The following is a 22,340-nucleotide window of genomic DNA, read 5'->3' on the forward strand; positions in this document are numbered from 1 at the left end:
TCTTGTCTATTCTAAATTTTTTTTTGTATACTTAAAGGTATGAAATAATTTTAAATCTTTCAGTCAAATCTTGACTTTGCTTTACATCTATTCTATTTTCATGCCATACATATTGTTATGTAAAATAATTTATTTCATATTGATGAATATTTTTGTGATCTCTGTAATGCTGTGAAACTTTCAGATTGTGTATAATTTAAAATGCTGCTTAAGCTTTTTTTGATGTATGTTCACTTTTCTTGTCACTGTCTGGGTTTGTTTTCTTTGAGGCATTCAGAAAGTACTAAATAAAAATAAAAATTATCAAAGGTATTTTTCTGGTCTTGATAAGGCCTTTCCATTTTAGAGCAAAACTGGTTTAGTTCAGTTTCCCTCTTCCTTCTAATTTCTTGAAATAGATTTCTCCGATGCCTTATTAATCAGGTGGAGTATAGCTGTGGCTAGTTCGCATAGAGGTTGTTATCTTCCAATCCTAAGGTGAAAGAGGTAATAGAGTGTAACACAATATCTTTAGTCAGTGTTCATCAAGCCAAATACAAGTATAGCGAGAGGAACAAGAACTTGATAGTGATCCAACAGGCCCAGCCTGATTCCTCAGAATTTAGTGCACCAATTGAATTAAAGATTAGCAACAACAAAAACAAAAAACAACTGAAAAATAGACTTTAAAGTAAAATAATAATTTTCGAATAGAGAGAGATTGAGTAAGTTAATGACAAGTTTGAATATGAAATGAAATGTAAGTGAAAGAAGAAAATCTGCTCACTGATTACCTTATTATGCTTTTCGAGGTGATCAGGTTTGTGAAATGAGATGGTAGACTCAGATGGATCTCCAGAAATTGTTTCATATGTGTGCTGAAGTATGAAGAAAGTGTTGAAAGCAAATTATTTGGCACTTGATAACAAAATCATTGGCTTATTGAAATACTTTTTGAGACTGGGGCTAACACATGAACAGAGATTAATTCAGTCTTTATCCACTGAATCACCAGACTCCAGGACTAAATTTCTCCCAGAAATATTGAGTTGTGTTCAGTGCATACATAAATTATATCTTTATTATCTTAGTTGCTCAGAAGTGTTTAAGTAACTAAATGCCACTGATATCTAACGGAAAATTGTGATCAGATATTTGTCTTGGCTGTTAAGACTGTACGCAGTGAAGCGTAACTACATGAACTTGAGCCCTTTCACACTTGTAGAATGGTACATGGTCATCTATCTTCATCTTTGCCATTTGCAAGCTGAGACACATTAGAGAAGCTGTTTCAGAAAAATCTCACAATATTTCACTTTTCCTGATATACTGGATCCTTCTGTGCCATAATATCTTGATACTGCTATGTGAGCAGAAGAGCTCTAGGCCCATCAGCACAGCCTGATGAAGTTATCCTTCACCAAACCAAAAAAACATTGCTATGGTCTGTTGGACACCTGCTTCTTATTGCCAGATATGAGACTTCTACACAAAATATTGATTATTGGAAGGGGGAATGCCATTTTTCTTTGAGATCTGCACGCTGAAACGATGTCAACACAAGAACATAGCTCTGTGTGACATTATGGAGAGTTTTGCAGATCGTGAGACATCAAACCTAGTGAACCCTGAGTAAGGTGGAATAGAATTTTTAGAACAGATCTTTCAAGTTAGGAGTACAGGCTTAAGCCTGTAAGAAAGATGGGTTAAAATTACAGTCATAGTACTGTAAATATACATATTTGTGTTTGTCATTCCTTAGAGCCTCATCAATCAGTGTATCCAACCGCAGGCAGTGCAGTCTATGAAGGCCTCTGGGGTCTTCAGCAGTGCTAATATTGTTAATTCACTGAATATGAGAGCTCTTTTACTGGCCATTGTCCTTTAAGTAATCAAAATTTACAGTGCACATACTCTGTTAGTGCCATATTTAACTCAGTAAAAACAAGTGTGATACAACAAGCCGTCAATTTATGGCCATCTTCTGTATTCCTATCTTGGAGATAACAGAACTGATTCCCCATCTCCCTCAGGCTCTTGAGGAATCTCTGTTCTTCAGTTATGTTGGTTGCAGGTTTTTTGGTATACTGTATACAGTAGCCACAAGAGGGCAGAGATGTGTAGCACTGTACTTAGTACACACCACGTAATGAATCTGTGTTTTGGGTGTTGAACTATTGGTAATGATGTCTCAGTTCAATTAGGTTGGACAGGTTGCAGCATGTTGTCTTAGATAATTTACAGCTGATGCATACTTTCAGTGTAAAAGTAAGCAAATTAATTTTTTATTGTTATCTGTACTGTGATAATGAGTCATGTTAATTGTATTAGTAGAAAGTGTAATTCTTTGTTTCATGTTTTGTTCTACTTAAATGCTCAGGGACTAGTGCATTCTCTTTACATTAAGTGAGGAAAACCACCTCTGAGTTTCTTAAGACAGTTTGTTAGATATGAACTGCTTTGCAGGGAAGTAAGGATGTTGATCTTAAGATAAATTTTGGTTGCCAGCTTGCTTCCCTTCTGGTTGCTCTTTTGCAGCTTAAAATTTTTGGGTGAGGGTGTGGGAGGGCGCTCTACTGGTTGTTAAATAGTTTATTCTTTCTCCCTAGAATTTTACCAATTAAACAATAAATAAATACTGATTAGTAAGCACTTGTTTGTAATGTTAATTTAAGACAGAAAAATAGCTATAAAATAAACTCTGCTCCTGTGAGACCCTACCTGGAGTACTGCATTACAGGTCCCTGCCTGTAACAAGGGGGTTGGAACTAGATGATCTTGAAGGTCCTTTCCAACTCAAACCATTTGATGATTCTCTTAAGCATTCATTGTCACTAGATATACGATCGTTTTCTTGCATTGATTATTAATGAAATGCTTTGTGATTCGTGCATTTTTGAAACTTGTAAGTAACAGGCAAGCCTGAGATAATAAGGAGGTAATGCTAATGTAACAAGGTCATAAACTGTACAAATAGAGTATTTATATGTTGTGTTGTTATTCTATTAAAAAGAAGTTAAGAATTACAGTTTTCCTCTTGTTCTCTAATGCTGTTCTTAACCATGACAGAATTGCCGACACTTCTTCCTTCTGTGGTCCTTAGCTATTATAAATTTCACTATTTACTTTTTTTTTTACCCTTCACTAAATAATGCTTTCCAGATGTTTTTGTCTTGTGATATGGCATATATTCTGTGCACTGACTGGTTCTTTTTCCTCTCTCTAGTACTATCAGTGTGTGTAAGACCGGGCAAAAGAGCTGTTTGCTTGTTTTCTTTCTGGGAAGGCAAGCTGGCTGATTGATGAGTTCTCTATACACAGTCTATATTACAACAATTTTTAATTTCTGAATTTTAGGTGCCTTATCAGGAGCCAGAGAAAGCTGGGAGTATGATTCAGGAGCAAGAGATCTTCAGAGTCCAGACCTTCAGAGTCATTTTACCCTACAGAAGGTATTGGAGAATGGTGGAAGCAATGTGGCTAAACAAGCTGCTCTGCAGAAGCTTCTATCTCAGGCCTCGAATTATAGCAGTTCTGTTGGAGGAAACTACTTGGAACTTGCCAATACTGTAAGTATATTTTTCCTTTCAAGTCCTATAGATTATTTGTTCTTGTTATTCTATACATATAGTAGCATGTTAATTCAGCCTTTGGACAGTCACAGAAACAATGTCAGGCTGCCGGTGCGTTTCATTTACAAGAAAGCGAATGTGATTTTAGCAAGTGGTGGTGTATAATATTTCCAAAACTCATAGAATTGAGTGAAAAAGGATAGTAGTCATTGAGAAACCATGTTCAAGTTCTTAAGTTATGCAGCTTAACAAAAGAAGAGGTATGTGTAAAATCTTCCTACCCGTTTCTGCCAGTGACAACACTAAACAGGAGCTATTGACAGGAGCTACTGACTTCTTTTCAGGCAGAGGCCTTACAGAGGGATCGTGACAAGTTAGAGGACTGGGCAATCACCAACCACATGCATTTTAACATGGTTGAGTGCTGGATTTTGCAACTGGGATTGGGCACTTCTGGCTACGTGCTCATACTGGAGGATGAAAGTCTGGAGAGCAGCTCCATGGAAAGGAATCTGAGAGTTCTGGTTGAGGACAAGCTGTATGGAAGCCAGCACCATGCCCTGGCAGCCCAAGGGGCCAACAGTATCCTGGGTTGCACCAGACCCAGCTCTGCCACCAGGACGGGAGGTGTCTGCTCTGCACTGTGCAGCTTCACCTCTTCACCACATGTCTCAGTATAAAGAAGGACACGGAACTGTTAGGCTGAATCCAAAGGAGGACCGCAAAGATAGAGAAGGGTCTGGAAGGGAAGACGTATGAGGAGACATCTTTGGGTTTTGTAGTTCAGCGCAGAGGAGGCCGAGGGGAGCCCTCATGGCGGCTGCAGCTCCTCACAGGGAGCGGAGGGCAGCGCTGAGCTCTGCTCCCTGTGACAGCGACAGGGCCTGAGGGAACAGCATGGAACTGTGCCAGGGGAGGGGGAGGGAGGATGTTAGGGAAAGGCTTTTTTGTCAGAGGGCAGTGGGGGCAGCCCTGAGCTGCTTGAGTTCAGGATCTGTTTGCACAACCCTCTCAGGCAAAGGGTTTGAATTTTGGGTGGTCCTGTGTGGAGCCATGAGCTGGACTTGATTGATGGTCTTTGTGGGTTCCTCTCAACATAGATTATTCTGTGATTCTCTTAATTCATTTTTTTATTCTGGACATCAGATTGTTGAGAAACATTATGTAGAAAAATTCTTCCCATGTTTTTTCTTTTAAAACTCTTTGTTGCTCCCTTATGCTTTCTATTTCTATACACAAGAACTATTCTTTGTTATGTAAAGATATGCAAATGTTGTACATGCAAGGCATTGTTCTTGGCTTCTCCATCAATATATTTGGATCAAATTCATATTTTAGTTCTAAGTGAGGCTTGTAATAAAAGACCATTTTGTACTATGGTCCTGATTTATGCTGCGCAGAATTTTAAGTGGAGAAGTAAAACATGAAAGAGAAAAGGTTTTGTTTTTGAAGTGATTGCTTGCCTTCCATGAAATTCATATAGGGGAATTCTAGCTGCAAGCAAACCTCAGGAGATTGTCTAGTCCAGCTTCCTGCTCAAGAGTTAAAGTCTAATGGAAGCGATTGCTGGCAGCTGAGGAAAATCAACTTCTTTAAGCTACATTACTCAAAAATAAAACAATGAAAAATATTCTGAAAGTATTTTTAAAAGCCTCCTTGTTTTTCGTTTGCTTGTTTTGAATGCAATGCGAAACAGGACCTGAAGTTTCCATATGTAAAGCAAAAATTTGTAGATATTCAAATGTACCTAAGAGACAAAAAAGTTCAAAGAAGTTGCCAATTAATGGAATTATATCCTATGCTTCTCTAGGAAGCATAGGATCAGTTGTAGTCAATTGTAAACCAGTTAATGAAAACTGGACAGAAACATACGAAATCTGTAAAAAAAGCAGAAAAAGCACATGATCTATAAAGAGAATAAGACGGAGAATCTGGGCCAGCTAGTAGTATTATTTATACATCCTGCTATATTTCTGGAGATGTACACGGTTTTGACTAAGAGAGGATGTCTAGATTTATTTGAGAATCATAATATCCAACCAATCTAAAACTTGCTTTAACTGAGGAGTGGACTTTGGAGAAACAGTACGTGTCGTCTATCTCTGGTAATGCATTTGATCCTGACTTGAATAACATTGTAATAATCAAATGTAGAAGCATGGTCCAAACTACTAATATGTAAATTTCTGAGTGGTTTTAAAATTGTGAGGCACTGTTTTTTTTTAATGTCTTTCTCAGCCCTGTTCTTCCCTGTTCTCTGGTTTGTATGATAACACCACCAAATTAAAATAAAACTATACTTGCTGGTAAAATTAGTACTTCCCCATGCTGAAAACTGCACTTGTGATTGTGCAAGTCTAGGTCTAAGGAAGATAATTAATCAATGCTCAGTTATACATATTTCCATAGCTTTGGTTGATTTGCTTAAAAATATATGATTTTGGAAAAACATGAGCTACTTCTCATTTAATTATTTTAAAAGATGTAAGATACAGTTTAAAAGTTTAAGTGGAATGGCTTAGGACTAGTATACCTGCATAAAAAGAATGGTTTAAAACTTTTCTTTCTGGAGCAGAAACTGTGAGTTGCAGAATACTTTTTGAATCTGGACTTCATTCAGGTTTCAAGATGAGTACATATTAATGTGTTCTCTTCTTATGTTACCCCTGACTGATGTTGGTTCAGAAGTGGTGGGCTTTGGTAACCTGTGTGGAGGAAATGGACCTAGAGGTGTTGGTTGACACTAAGCTGAACATGAGCTAGCAGTGTGCCCAGGTTGCCAAGAATGCCAATGACATCCTGGCTGGTATCAGAAATAGTGTTACCAGCAGGAGCAGAGAGCTGATCTCTCTATTCATCACTGATGAGGCCACACCTCAAGCACTGTGCTCGGTTTTAGGCTTCTCACTACAAGAAAGACATTGAGATCCTGAAGCGTGTTTGGAAAGGGGCAGCAAAGCTGTGAAGGGTCTAGATCACAGGTCTTTTGGGGAATGCTTGAGGGAACTGGGATTGTTCAGTTTGAAGAAGAGGAGGCTCAGGGGAGACCTTATCACCCTTCAACTGCCTGAAAGGTGGTTGTGGCAAGGTGGGGTGGGCCTCTTCTTCTGCATAACTAGTGATAGGACAAGAGGGAATGGCCTTAAAGTGTGCCAGGGGAGGTTCAGGTTGGATGTGAGGAAAAATTTCTTCTCCAGAGGAATGGTCAGGCACTGGAACAGGCTGCCTGGGGAAGTTGGTGGCATCACAGTCCCTGGAGGAGTCAAGAACCTCGTGGATATGGCACTGAGAGACATCTTAGTGAGCATGGTGGGGATGAGTTGGGGGTTGGACCAGATGATTTTAGAGGTCTTTTCCAATATTAATAATTCTATGATTCTGTGATACTGCACTGCTCTGACAGGTAGATACTTTAAAAACAGGAAGCCTCAGAAGAAGTGAAGATCTCCAAATGTAATAGCTTTCTCTTTACTGCCGTCTCTGTTTTGTTCATGCTTCTGGTTTTGAGAGTTACCTGATCTTTGTTTTTTACAAGGATCTGTTACACTTCTGTTTTTAAATATTCTTTCTATGGTCTTTGAAACTACAGTACAATCAGATATCTCTCATTTATATGTAGATGAATACAATCTTCGCAGCATCTTCATTTGACCCCTGCTAAGCAATGGTGTCATGAGTTACATGCAAAATTTTGCTGTGGCTTTATTACAGAGAAGAGGGGTGGGAGAAAATTGAGAGAATATTTACTCTGTTTTTCACTATTTCCATTTATTTCATTTATACTATTAATAATGAGAGGCTTGTTTACTACAGTCTGAATTTAGACTTGTAATGTGAGAGACATTGCCTTAGAGATGTGATTTGTTATGGTTACTTCCTTCTGAGTCTCTCTCTCAAATTGTTTTACCTACCTTATTTAACACAATGTCAAACCTCTCGGCTCTCTTGTATTCATTTTCAGAAATCACAGATTTTAGCTTTCACATTTTTGTGGGTTTAGTCCAGGGAACTTTTCCATTTGTACAGAAGCTGGACAAACTGCTTTGTACTCTCACTAGGGTTACCTAAAAAATCTCTAATGGATCACTAGTAACTGCTTTTCTGCTGTTTGGAAGTTGTATTTCTTTTTGTACAACTGTTTTAGAGAAGAGCAAATATTTTAAAACAGGTGATGTGTGGATACTTCTCTCAGGTATTTTAAATGCTCCTATAGTTAGCCAGAGATTTTTTAATCTCCTTCAAAATGATTATGAAGAAGCAGAGTAGAGCCTTTCTGTGTCATCCTGCTGTTACGAACAGTTCTAGGCAGTTGAACATCTCCCCGATATATCCATGCAGGCCATATAGACATTCTTTTGAAAGGAATGCTTTTTATATTTCTTTGTAGGTGTTCATGGTTCAGACTTGGTGTTCTGAAAAAAAAATTATGTTTCTTAACATGGATGCTTTCTGATTAGAGACTGTAATATTATTTTTTTTTTTTAATTTTTTTCTATGAACACCTTAGCATTTCTCCTGTTTGAAAACTTTTTCTTGTTACTTAAATTAAATCCTTTTGGTTTAAAACTGTGCAGTAGGGCTAAAGACATTCTTTACGTACTCCTAAAGCATAGATGATATTCCTCACTCAACACATTTCTCTTTATCGTTTTTCACTTTGTTACCAGTATTTATGACTAACATATTAACCTTCCACGTGACCTGTCACCACCTACTAATGATGCACCTGCTCATGCGAGTAGGTTAAATACTAATGCAGTTATCTTTCACAAGAACCTTGATACGTCTTCCAAATATAGTCATCTATGAGCTTGTTTTTTAATTGCACTGGGATGCAAACTGAAATATATTTCATGGGTAGCAAAAAATTCAAGTATTTCAAATTATTTCTGTCAGGAGGGTACATGTTGCTGATTTGGTTTTCGTTTGTACTGGAATCTGCAAAGTTGGATGAGAATCAGTAGTGTGGATAGTTTTGTAACCAGAGAAATAACTGATTTGGTGGTGTCATATCTGCTCAATTGCTAAGAGCTATGCAGTCTTGATTTGTTCCCCATGCTGTTGTCAGGAGGATCAGCATTCCTCTTTTGCAAGAGATCATAGAATAATAGAATCACCAAGGTTGGAAAAGACCGCTAAGATCATCCAGTCCAACTGACCAGTGACAAAGAAATAAAGTGCTGTTCTCTGAAAATTTCATACAGGACAACATTTCAATATGATATACACGTTTCATATTGGAATTGCAGTGAATTTTAATAATCTGAAGGAATTAAATTAGAAGACATTTAGTTCTCTTTTTGTATTGTCCTTGTACATGATAAAAATAGACTAGATAAACTTGATGCTTTTTTTTCTTTGAGTTGAATGCATGCATACAAATAATGCTCATGCATTTCTGTGTGCTGTTTGTTTCAGTCGCCAAAGTTCAGTGTTGGTAAGATGAATATATTTGTTGTCACAAATAGCTACATTTACATGAGTGGAACCAACAGGGATGATTTGATTTGCCATGATGATATGATTTCGCACCTTTATTCTGTCAGATGGAAATAACTGGATTTTTTGTTCAGAAAATCTTTGCACAAAGATTTTAAATTTCAAGAATGTGGCCTAGAGGATGTTGATAGCTGTTTAAACTGTCCAGTGTTTGAATTGATTAGATCTGGGATCCTTTACTGATTTTTCCTTCCAAAGACATGACAGTTATATAGATACCGCTCATTTAGTTGAAAACATTTAGGAAAGGTTTGGTGGGAGTATGATTAACTTGCAGAGGGGAAGAATAGAGCTGTATTTTTGAGAATAAGTCTGTGTTAGGATGCCTTCGTGACCACTTGCTCTTAGGAGCTTGTGTTGCTGTTTTCCTCTTCAAGGAAAGAGCCACATATTTGCATGTTCTTACTAACGCAGAGAGGGCAAATTTACAGACTTGCCAAAATTGCTTCCTGCAGCATCTCTTTGTTTTGATCGGTGACGAAGCAGGAATAATCCTGCTTCATCTTGAACAGAGCTGTCAGTGCAAGATGGATGTGTCTAGAGTATTGTTCTGAATTGCTCCACCTGCCAAATCTGCATTCATTTCTCATTGTAAAGGGAGCTGATTTTGGAATGCCTCCATAAAGAATAAAACAGAAAGCTAAAGCATCTTTTTGTAACACCTCTGGAATATGTTATTCTTCAGCTAATTCTGCCTGACTTTCCTGTTTGTGTATCTCAGTTGGAGACATTAAAAACTTTGTGGAGAATCTGAATGGATGCTTTGTTCGTGCATCTGTGTGTGATGGGGGATCTTTTCTGTACAGTGGGATTAAGGTGACTAACCTAAGCTTAGTTCTGGCTGTGGACCATCAGTGCGAAATGTAGTTACCATCTCTGCTAGATAAACAACTCAAAAGATTGTGAAGAACAAAGGCGTGAATATTCATAGTATGTGAATATTCATAGTAAAGCTATATATAATTGTATTGAAATTACTCTCTCACCAAGATCACTACAGATGAGAAGGCAATGTCTTTGTCTTAGGAAAGGACTGTGTTCTGCAAATAGGTGTTACTGCGATAACCTCTTTGTCAGACTCAGTAGTTGTTTGCATTGCTAGTTTTTCCTCAGGATAATTGAGCCACAAGTTAAAACAGCTAGAGCAATTGTTTTGAGAAGGATATTCTTTTTAGTTGACGTAGGTTATAAGTGATGATATAGTGATAATACTGCATAAACTACTATTTATTTTTTAAGGGATAGGTGGCTTTTCCTTTTCTACCTGCAAGATTTGTGTCATAATTAAGCAAACATGAAACTGAATATAATCTTCTGTCTATAAAATGTCATATTTAAGATTATCATTGTGTATTGCATTCATTTCAGACTGTAGTGCAGTTCTGGATATCTACTGGAAAAAGCACTGTTAGCCTATTTCACTCTTTATTTCACTCTCTGTCAAAAAAAGCCATTTATGGGATTGTGAAATGCATGTAAAATCTGAATTAGTAAAAATTAAATAGTGATCTACATGTAAATTCAACTAAATAGTGATCTACATGTAAATTCAATACCACTGTCAAGTTATTGAGCATTTAAGATGTAGTGATTCCTTGCAGTGCCTTAATGTTATGAAACATGCTCAGTACTGTAGGAAGATAATGTTGTGGGGATGCTTGGTATTTTACATATATTCACACAGGACATTTTGTATTGAAATTTAAAGTGCTAAATTTAATCTTTGTCTAGCCTTTTCTCTAGCACTTCAGACCATCTGACACTGCATTGTGTTATTCTCTTACTGGGTGTCTTACCTCCCTGTTTGACTGTAAGCCAACCAGCTGATATTTCTAGGGTTGTATCCTAGGCATCTAGCAGAAGATGCGCCTATGTAACTAAAAGTTCTTCCTTACTGATATGCTAAGACTATCAACTGGTAACAGGAATCTGCTTCTCTCTATCAGGTTTTTATTTGGCACAGCTCTCCAGTGTTCATGTTAAGGGAACAAAAATGTTACTCCTTAAAAGAGCATAGCTTTCTCGTCCGCACTCCTCCCCCAGCTGTAAACCTTTGTGTATGCACTGTAATTTTGCTAAGCTTCATTTGAACTAATCTGATGAATCTGTTTTTTCAAACTGACTCTTTTAAGTACAGGAAAGATTGTCTGGTTGCTGAAGAAAGCAGAAATACTTCTGCAGGTGAGTGAGAACAGAGGACTTCACAGAGATGTGAGACTCGTGTAAAAGAGAGCCTTTTTTATTTAGTAAGGATCTAGTCTTACAGCAATCCTAATGATGAACCATTTTCTCACTTGCTTAATGCATAGCCATCAGCTTAAATTAAATTGCAATCATTTTTGGTATTGCAATCATCCAGGTATTTCTTTGGGGAATTTTTTCTAAGGAAAGCGTCAAGGAAGTTTGAAGACACACCTGTACCATGGTTAGATTCCACATCCCAACTAATGAACCCATACTGTTTAGTGTCTCATTTCATTTCTAAGTTTTTACAGTTTGGTAACTCGGTAATACTGATGCATCCTTTTCTGGTGAAATCTGCTCCTTTTTGTTCTCTTCTAAGTTTTCCTTGTTTTTAAATTAAGCGTGCTAGTTCCTCAGTTTGGGAAGCTCCACTCCTTCAGCTTCCCTACCCTTTCACTTACATACAGAAATTTCAGACATCAAAGCATCAAGTATCCCATTTTCTCAAAGCACATCTATTTGAATAGGAGCATAAAGCCCTTTCTACCTTACTGTGGACAAAAAGCACCTACATTTCATGTGTTTCAGGGAATTTGTTCAGTGCTGTATGTGCTCTGTTGGATAAACCAGAGCTGAATTAGTTGTTCACACTGATTTTTCCCAAGTTATTTTGTCAGGGGATGTGTTTTTTGCTAGCTAGTTCTATTTGGAGCTATAGTACTAAATAGTAGTAAATAAATAATACTAAATAGCCGGAGACGGATCTCTGCCCCTTCTCCCTTTAAACACACTGATGTTCTGTGTTCTATCTGCAAATGTTACTACAGTTTCTTTTTATCCCCCCAAAATCTATTAGCATAAAAATATAGGTTAATTATTAATTCATCTGAAATCTAGGGAAGCTTGAAGTTGAACAGTATTTTGGTGGCCTGGAAAATGGAGCCCGCTTATCATAAAAGATCTTTGCCTAAGATAACGTGTGCCTTTTGTGCCTTTGCTTCCAAGGTGGACGTCATTTCCGTTCCACAAGGCTTAAAATAAGGCCTGAGAATGCCATTAAAATAAAACCTGATCATGGGAATGTAGATTCAGGCTCTTCAGAAAACCAGATGGTTTTGTTTGATGGACATTTTTAATATTTGGGAATGTGGAAGCTGTTTATCTTTGATCTCGAGCGAGCGTTGCAATGGAATTTGTTTGCTTGAAGCTCTCATAAGGTGTAATAGGATTATGCAGTATGTTCATAGAATCCTGGCTTCTGTGTCTATCCTTCTAGTAGTGTCCAGCTTCTCCTTTTTGAAGTTAAAATTGAGATCATGGATTATTTCTGTCAAGAATCATCTATGCTGATATGTAGTTTCTGGATCTTAATGTACAGCTGAGCAAAAACAAATTATAAACTTTTTTGAAACTTCCTTTCTACAGTGCATTAACACCATTACCACATTAGATGATAAAAGTTATATCCTCCTTCTAACAACTCTGTCCTGAGGTTCCTTTTGTTTTATTTTGTTTTTCATTTGTTTTGTTTGAATCTTTTTAGAATTTCTATCAGCCCAGAGTTATGGGTTTTGGCACAGTGTATGTGTGTTCAAGTAGGTCTTTTTGGTGATGCTTTTAATTGGAACTTTTGTGAAACAGATGAACAGTATTCTTTACCAGTATGTAAGGAAGATGAAGTGCATAGAGTGATGGGTTTTAACACAGTTCTGGAATTTTAATTGTATAATTGGAACAAGCACATACCGATCAGATGCTATAAGAAAGGGGAATCTTAATAAGTGTGTTTAAGTAGATGTTTTGAAGGTGTAGGTACTGAATTTCAAAATTTTGAATTAACTTAATTGCAAGTACTTTGTATACTGTCCTCCTCAACTTCTCTATGCTAAGAAGCTGTTTATGCATCTGTTTTTGTTTGCTGTAGTTAAGAGAGCTGTGGCCCTGGTGCAAGAGCTATTATCTTTTCACTTTTCCCAACATCTTTTTTTCTCCAGTTGTCTGAGATGAAGAGCAATTCATCTTATACATTGAGCTGTCATCACTGCACATGTACATAATATAGAATTAATATTACCTGCTTGGCAACATTAAGCTGAACCTAGCATTAGTCTGCTAAAGCATCATTAACCTCCTGCATTCCAGCATGCCAAAAAGATTACCCTGCAGCTCTAGTCACAGGCAATTTTGTATTAGCAGCTTTTCTGTTTGATCTCTGTTGCCCTGTAGTTGTGGTTGGTAATGGTGAACTTCTATGAACCCTCGTTTACAGTAAAGATGAGAGAACTTACTTCTTCTCCCCTTTTATACATATACAAAACACTTATGTTTTGCTTACATAATATATAGTAATTTTGAAAATGTATCTATGCACAGACGAAAAAGGACTCCAAAGTGCTTTTCCAGTTCAGTGCTTGTTCAGTTATAATGCAGAAATCAACCATTATTCTGTCAACCATGTGAGACAAGGCAGGGTTTGCATAGAAATCTATCAGTGCCATGATTAAATTCATTAAGATGCTTCTGTTCTCTGGAACCGTTTCTGTCACTCTTGGATTTGGGATATTGAGCTGAGGCAGTATGAAACACTGTCATCATTCAAATTCCCTGCTTCTCTTTATGCTGTCTTTTTTTCTAATGAATGTATGGTTGTCAGCTTAGCTGTTTGGGATAATAATATTGGTGCCAGTGCAAAGGAAATGGAATATTTCTTTACACATACTTGCTATCCATTATACTTTCTGCTATCTGTGAAGATATTTTTCAGTACGATTGCTTCATTTGGTACTGCAAAATCATATTGCCTTTTCTCAGCCGGGAGACAGATAATGATGATAGCTGTATCTCACTGTGTTGGTTAATTCTACTTTTTGTCATGGGAGAAAGCAATCAAAAAAAACTACTTGAATTTCAGCAAGAGCAGTATCTGGTCTATGAAGAGCTGATAATGAAATAAGAACCCCACTGATGTACACAAGCAAGATTGTGCCCTAATATAGACATCTTTAATTTCCTACACTAAATTTCCTATTACTTCACCTACTTCAAGGTATAATTTGAGGGAGAAAAAGACATTGAATCTTTCTACTTCATGTATTTTTAAAAAGATGCTTATTACTGCCTATTACTTTTAAAATGGATGTTGTTTACCTGATATGCATAATAGAAAAGCAGGGTTGCCTTGAATAAACAGAAATTGTCTTGCATTTACAGAATTCATTTGATTGAAAATGTTTTAAGTACAACATTTCAGTGAATCCAAACTCTGTAATATTGATACATATATACATTACACATCACATCATACATTACACATTACATCACACATTACACACTGGTAAACGTGTGTGTGTATGTGTATATATGTACACACACACATGTATATATATATACACATTGTCAGAAGGTACTCATCAGTTAATCTGTTAAGCATTTGAAAGGGATAGTGACCCTTCATGTCAAAATGGGATGCCTGGATGAGGGGCTGGAATCCCTCTGTCTTCTTTGTGTTAGTGTGAGCACTTATGCACAGGTCCAGCTCAGGGAATCATTCGTTTAATATGCCAGTGGTATCAGAAGCCTGTGGAGAGAAGACATAATTAGAAAAGGTAAATTCAGACTGACCACACATGGATGTCTTAGAGTAAAAGAGAAACGGGCAGCTAATCAGCTGGGAGACCTGAATGTTTACACAGATGAGGGCATAGGTGGGGAGTGAGGGCCAGAGCCATAAATAAGAGTGTATGAAGGAAAAGATATGGAAATAAGAGAATATCTGATTTCTCATTTTCCCAATCAGGGATTGGGAAAAATACAGTGGAGATGCAGGAGAGGAGTACTGGCAATTCATTATTACATAAGTGAGAGTTTTTGAAAGAGATTTAATTCACATCTGATAAACATAAGGAAACAAATGTTCTATTAAAGTGGAAATGCAAGTATCTTAAAGGTAGGATTTAGCCATGCACATATTATTAAAAATGATCTTAGTACAGTAAGTATGCAGAACTACAGGCTGCTTCTGGGAAGGTCAAATCAAAACAGCTGCCAGGATCTTAGAGGCTAAAAATGAATTCAGTGAAGTTTCCTTATACTTAGTCACAGAACTGCATAATGGCTGATGTTGGCAGAGAGCTCTAGATCCATCTACCCTTGATGCAGCAGGGACACTCAGAGCAAGGTCCCTAGGACCACATCCGAACTGCTTTTGAAGGTCTCCGCAGAGGAGACTGCGCATCCTCTCCGTGCCAGCGCTTCATCACCTGCACAGCATAGAAGTGCTGCCTGATGATCAGGGTAACCTCCTGTGTTCCATTTGGTGCCCATTGCCTGCCTCATTGCCTGGCATCTGGACAAGTAGAATACGTGACAGAACGGAAGGAATACTAGATGATGAATGGAAGCTAAGCAGAAATAGGATGATATGATAGGATGATATGAGGATGTATCAAGCTGTAGCCCAATATGTAGTATGAATTTACCTTTTCAAAGCACCTTTGAAGTGCTTCAAAGAATGCCCTTGTTTTAAGCAAGGAGTAGATGAATGGCGAGGATAATTAGGTGGTTGCAAGATAAAAGCAGTGTAGAAATTGCTGCCGTCTTTCCCTGTTGTCCTCTCAGACATATCTCAAACATTAATAACAAGCAGACATTTACTCCCTGGTCCTCCTCCTGTTCTGACCTTATGTTTAAGGCTTAGTGGTGTCAGAGAGAATCAAAATGAATGTGATGGCTTTCGATGAAATGACAGAAAATGAGAGTGGCTGGCTGACTAGTTGGTGAGTGGCTGCATGAAATACTGGAGAACTGAAAAAAGGATCAAATGTAGAGTCCCATGGAGACCGGTTGGGTCAAGGACACGGCTTTTTGAGTGGATTAAGTATTTGGAGAAGGGTGAAGGGGTGAGAGCATCTGATTGAAGTGCTTTTTGGTAATTGCATTATTCTAGATGTTTTAGACTAATCAAGATGATGTGATTGAATGAAAGAAGATAAATTTGCTCGTGTTTTTCAGAGACAGTTCCATTCTTTGGTGTTACTTAGAGTCGTTTCAGATGAGTTGGATTTTTTGTTCTCTAACCCTAGATGCATACCCTTCACTGGCATTAAATGGCAACAGTTGGCATCAAGAAGAACCTGTGATCCTTTTAGGCTCTCCCTTTTAGGTAATAGTGCATTAATGCTGTAGAATAAAGAGTTGTCTGGAAGCATTATCTAAGTATTGTATTGGATTTCCCATTTGTCCATTGAAATTTAAATGTTGGCAATGTGTATTTTGTGCCAAAGTGAGTACAAGAACGTGCTCAAGTTGTGTGTAGTAGGTTTGCAGTATATGAATGTGGAATTCATTTATGTGGGGCATTGTACAGAGTGCTGCTCTAATTATAAAGATGATGCTAAAACAAACTAACTGCTTAGTGAATTCCACTCAGTGTCATTTTGATTGCAGTGATAGTTAAACAAAACAAAGCAAGGTCTTATTCCACGTGTTCTGGAATTGTGGTCGGCTATTTGTGCATGTTGCATGCAGAGTGAAGTTGCTTGTTAGAGAATGGTACGCACTGTGTACTGAAAAACGTGTTCTAAACGTATTTAACAGATGACTTTTTATGCTATGTCTTTCTGTGTGCAGCTGTCAAGGACGGAAAATTCATATGTGGCAATGGTCACACCTGCAACAGTAACTGTTAAGAAACAGAGATATCTTGTAAGGGAGAGACCTTGTAAAATAACTATGTTGATGCAAAGTTTTCCCATATTCTAAGAGTTGCATCTTGTCCCAAAAGAATACTATTACAGATAATGTCAGTTTTACTCAATGATTGTTCAGGCCAAAGGGTAGACTCCTCAGTACATCTCTGGTACATTTAAATGATTGTTAATAAGGGTTTGAAAGAGTAACAGAATAGAGCGGCCATGGAATTGTTAGATCCACAGTCAGTAAACTGGCGACACTAATGGTTTTTACTGGATAATTCTGAAATTATCTTGGGAAAAATCTGTCAGCGCAAATGCACTTACTTACAAGCAGTATGCATTGTGAGTGCTTTAGAGGTAGAGAAAGCAGTAATTGACCAGAATGCCCTGAGAGTGAGTGGGAGATCAGTATCTCCTTCTTGACAGAACACTTTTGGAGGACGCCCTTTTCTGTTAGCCTCAGTGACAGCTGATTTCATTCCACTTTTTTTGTTACTCCTTCTTGTTTCTATTATGGAGCACAAACTGAGGCATCCCTCAGAAAATCTTCCTTTGTGCCAAGAAGTGTACAGCTGTATATTAAGAGGTTCCTGTACCCCTTGCATCCACCTATGTACTTACATATGCACATCCCAATGCAAGTAGATGCTAAAAGCAAAGGCAAACACTGGGTTGAGGGAAAGGGAGCATTGTTATCCTAGTTGAGGAACGAAGTTAGGAGACAGAGAATGAACAGTCAGGAATAGGTAAGGATTAATCTCAGTAGGCACTTCTCATGCTGAATCACAAGGCTCTCTATTCTCTTTGCGGCAGTACAAAATTTGCATTCTTGAGGCCAAAGAGAGAGTGTGCATTGGCTTCAGTGAAGTTCTTAGTACTTGCTACTGCATTAGATCTCTTGTATCTGGAAAAAGTGAAACTGAATAGTAGTGTAATCTATCTAGGAATTTAATCTTGCGGTGTAATGCTTTCACTGAATCAGGAAATAGACTCAGAAATGCTAGATAATTTGAATTTTCACAGGGGAACAAGTTCTACATCTTCTGATATTTAGAAATATTCTGTAAAATCCAAGTTGGATAAGATGATCCATAAAGATCATTGAGTCCAATTCCACCTTCTCCAACTCCTTGTGTATTTAGAATCACAGAATTGATTGGAAAAGACCTTCCAGATCATCAAGTCCAACTGCAGCCAAACCATACTACCGTAAATCTAACAACCCACCACTAAATCATGTCCCTGAACACCACATCCAGGTGGTTTTTTAAATACATTCATGGATAGTGACTCAACCACCTCCACGGGGAGCCTATTCCAGTGCTTAACAACCCTTTCTGTAAAAAAGTTTTTTCTCATATCCAACCTAAACCTCCACTGGCACAACTTGAGGCCATTTCCCCTTCTCCTGTCACCTGTCACCAGTGAGAAGAGACCAGCCCTGCTTTCACTGCAGTCACCTTTCAGGTATTTGAAGACTGCAATAATGTCTCTCCTTAGCTCCTCTTCCCCAGACTAGACAGCCCCAGTTCCTTTAGTTGCTCCTTGTAGGGCATATTCCCCAAACCGTGCACCAGTTTTGTTGCCTGTCTTTGAACCTGGTGCAGCACCTCAATGTTTTTTGTATATTGACATTCTTTTGGGGGCTGAAGGCCTTGAAAACACTCAGGGCTGCCCTAGACAGGCTCACACTTCTAAGAGGTGGCAACTCAACACACCCTCACCTTTCCTGTGGGTGGTTTACCCTTGGTGACCAACAGTGACACCGTAAGAACAAGGCATCGCAATCCCGCCCTGCAGCCACTCTGGGGATCCCCCCAGCAATGCCTTTACCATGTTTATCAGCATGAGGATGTAGTTCTAGACATGCTTCTTACCCTGGAAGAACACCACTGAGTTATTTATAGCCAGCAATTTCTCACACTCCTCCAGCTGCTTCAGCAAATTGGAGGGCTTGCCCAGCCCTTGAAGTTCTTATTCTTAGATAATTCTGGGGTCATGCCTGCACTGATGAACCTTTGACACAAGTGCCAGAATTGTACAAAGATAAACTCACTGGGAATTCCAAGCAGCTGTGAGGGAGTATAGGAGTTAGTAGGGATACTGATGTAAAGTATAGAAAGTTTGTTACCCTCCCGCTTGAGAAGACATGGCTTGGAAAAGATGAAATGTTTTAAAATGCACTGTATCAGCTGCAGGAGCTTTTGAACTGAAGCTCTTTTCCTCTTGTATGAGAAATGAGGTAAGACAATATACAGAACCACTATAAAGAACAACATTTTTAATGCACAGGAAATCTGTACACGAAACTACACCGGTTGTACTGCTCCACCCTGCAGACTAGAGAACTCTGCCTGTTCCTGGCCCCGTTGGTGCTGTCTGCCTGTTGTGACACTGATCTCTGGTGGCTGAGATAGCAGCGATCTGCCAGCAGAGAGCAGTGCAGCCCCTTGTCATTACTTGAGGAAAGGAAAATTGAAACATGTAATTGAACATGTAACAAATTGAAATGTAATTCAAACATTTGTCAGGTATAAAGCAGATGAGTAAGGAATACCGAGAAGCACAAAATGTAGAGTTGGAATGGAACATGAAGGTAAAGCTGGAAAGATACTCTCAATGAAGAACATAACGAAAGCTAGAGGTAGTGCTTGGTCGTGAAAAAAAGACACGAAATCAGAAGTACAGATTACCAAAAGCAAATGAGAGTATACAGAATACAGAAAAAAGAAAAAAGTAGCGTGAAAATAGACCTGGAGAATAAAAGAAAAATGTCTGCAAAGAGATTGTGGCATTGTCCTTGCCCCCCTGAGCCAGTTCCTGGTATTGGGGAAGTATATGGGGAAGGAGAGGCACCCAGAAAATGATATCACATTTATTCCTGTTTCTCATGGATTTTTTGGACTCTTCTCAGGACTTGGCACTCTTGTTATAAAATGTAGTAAGGTGATCAGGAAAGTTTCAGCTGCAGAGTATGACATTCCCTAATTATAAGTGCAGCATAATCCAGCACTGCAAGGTGTAGGGCTGCCACTAGATTCTAGGGGAGACTGGGAGTGGGAAAAGAATTTTTTTTGTTCTTGCAGTGGGTACAACATGTCATCAAATCTATATTGTTAAGATTGCTTCTAGATTTTTTACTGGGTCTGAAAGCAAATGGTTTCTTCTTTATGTAGCATCACCCCAAAGCCTTTGTAAAATGCTTGTGTGTTACATAAAATCTGCTGCTTTCTAAAGGTGCTATTGGGTTTACTACTACCTTTCAAAATCTTTGCAGCTCCCGCCCTCAGAACCACCCAACTTTCTTTACTGAATTGCTGGTGGGAACAAGGAAGTAGGAATTCAACTTCATTGTTGTCCAGGTGGCATTTCCTGTTACTTGCTTAGTTTTATAGTTTTGGTACGGCAATTAGTATACAAAAAGCTGGAAAGATGGCTGTAATTCCAAAATGAACTCTCTATAGCTCGCTCCCTCCCACTCTCTGCTTAGTACCGCCCCTTCCATGCACCCTTTAGCCAGCAGCAAGACAGCTGTGTTTGATCATAAACCACTTAAACTCCGGGCTCGCTGGAAAGGGAAACTTCAGCGTGAAGTACAGCATTGGCTAGTCTCAGAGACAGCAGCTTTCTTTTCTTCTCCCTCCCAAGCACTGAAGACCATAGCAGCTCTGCTTTTATTTTCTCTGTGAACTTGAGCAAAGCTCACCAAATTGTTCTGAGTACATTAAGCGACGCTATGAGATGTCCTTAAATGGAGTTGCGGAAAAGAGCAGCATAAAACATACAGCAGAGGTGAAGCACGACTTGCGGATGGACTGAGGCAGCCCTGGGCAAGCAGCTTCTTCCTGGGATTTTCTGAGCCCTCCATGGTATTATCAAATCACTAGCAGCAGTGGATTGTATGTGAAGTGGAAACTAGTTTTGCTCTTTTAGAAGGTCTTTGATTGTTAATGTTAACAATTAATGTGGAGTAAAAATGGCTGTCTAGAGCAGAATATTCGGCAGAAAAAGATCGGAGAAGAAAGTATTGAATGGGTTAAACAAATCTTTGAAGAAGCATTAAAACCTGCAGAAATCATCAAGCCCCGAGAAGTCTCATCATGAATTCTGGAGTTGCTTTGAAATATGGAAATGACTCTCCTGCAGAGCTGAGTGAGGTAAGCCATTTCAGTGCCCTTCTTTGTGCTTTAAAAAGAAACACTCCCCTTGTGGGCTTTCACTCTGCAAGCAGTGCAATTAAAAATTAATAGAATATGTAACTTGCTATAACTTGCTGTGCCAGTGAGGAAATGACCTGAACTTTCTTACTGCTTTAGACTGAATAAGTGGTGAAAAGCAAACGATGCAATCATGTCAAGATGCTTTTTCCTGTTACCATGCAGCAGAAATTGCCTTACCTCCCAAGAGCTGTGTTTATGCCCAACGTTCATCTTTACAGTGGGCGAAATGCGGAGATCTCAGTTGATTTTAAGCAGACATTAACTACTTTAGGAGGGAGCTAGGCCAGTGGAAGATGATAAATATTTTTTGGTATGACAACAGCCTTGGCAAAGTTATGTTTGACTATTTATCCAAGCTGTTACGTTAGATGAATGTTACCTTCTGTGTTTAAAAGAAAGCAAACCATGAGAAATTTTCTACTTTTCCCTTGCAAACTGCAGTCAGCTGTTATTTCTTATAGGTATGGGTATGTCTGTTTTTTGTGTAACCCATTTGTCAATATTTTGAATAAGTCAGAAATTAAAGCCATTTCAAATGTTATGTAGATACTTACGAAATATGTTAGAAGTAGTATATCTTGGCAGTTAATGAAAAATCTTAGATGTATCATCTTTATGAGTTTATTTGTATTGAGAACTGCTAATTTGAGTAATGCCATAAAACCCTAAGTAATTTATTGAAGTAATCTTGAAGAAAATTGAATCTTTGGTCCAGTGTAACTGAAATGCTTCTCTTTCTTCTTTGCCCATTTTTTTTAAAATACACCTTATATTGCAATGCATCTTTTTTTTTTTTTTTTTTAATGTTTTTGTTTTATTAGAAATAATAGGACATACTTGGCAGAATGAAAGAGTTTACAATTTGTGGGATTAATTATGCAGAGATGGGAGACACTGAGATGTAGAATGGAAATTAAATCAGTGACCTAGTGAATGGAGCAGCGGAGTAAATATTTGAGACCTTAGCGAGTGCAGTACTTTGTCATGCAGGATGAGTGGCAGGTTTATGACTGGGGAGTGCAGATAAAACAAATTTTATGTACATTCTTCCTCTGACTATAAAAGAATTCAATTTAATTCACTTCATTTTTTGTTAATGATTGTTTAGAGAATATGTATTGGCAACACAGCATAAACTGAATTCATAAACTCAGCATAAAAGCCTGTTATGTTTTTGTAGGAGTTATTTTTTG

At 38.2% G+C, this 22,340-nt stretch overlaps 1 protein-coding gene across 2 annotated transcripts in view; it reads left to right on the forward strand.

The window, feature by feature from the left end:
* MCC (MCC regulator of WNT signaling pathway) overlaps window positions 1-22,340 on the forward strand; it is a gene marked incomplete at both ends in the record, with an annotated part of 197,364 nt that overhangs the window by 25,289 nt on the left and 149,735 nt on the right. The window contains one exon of one of the 2 annotated variants that reach the window (XM_079548610.1): window positions 3,337-3,548. In XM_079548610.1, the coding sequence (XP_079404736.1) occupies window positions 3,337-3,548 (212 nt within the window). Of the gene's footprint in view, window positions 1-3,336; window positions 3,549-21,027; window positions 21,085-22,340 lie in introns of those variants that run through there. The other variant, XM_079548611.1, reaches the window with a different exon arrangement.

Source organism: Tetrao urogallus (genome assembly GCF_951394365.1).
Source record: "Tetrao urogallus genome assembly, chromosome: Z".
Classification (NCBI taxonomy): Eukaryota; Metazoa; Chordata; class Aves; order Galliformes; family Phasianidae; genus Tetrao; species Tetrao urogallus.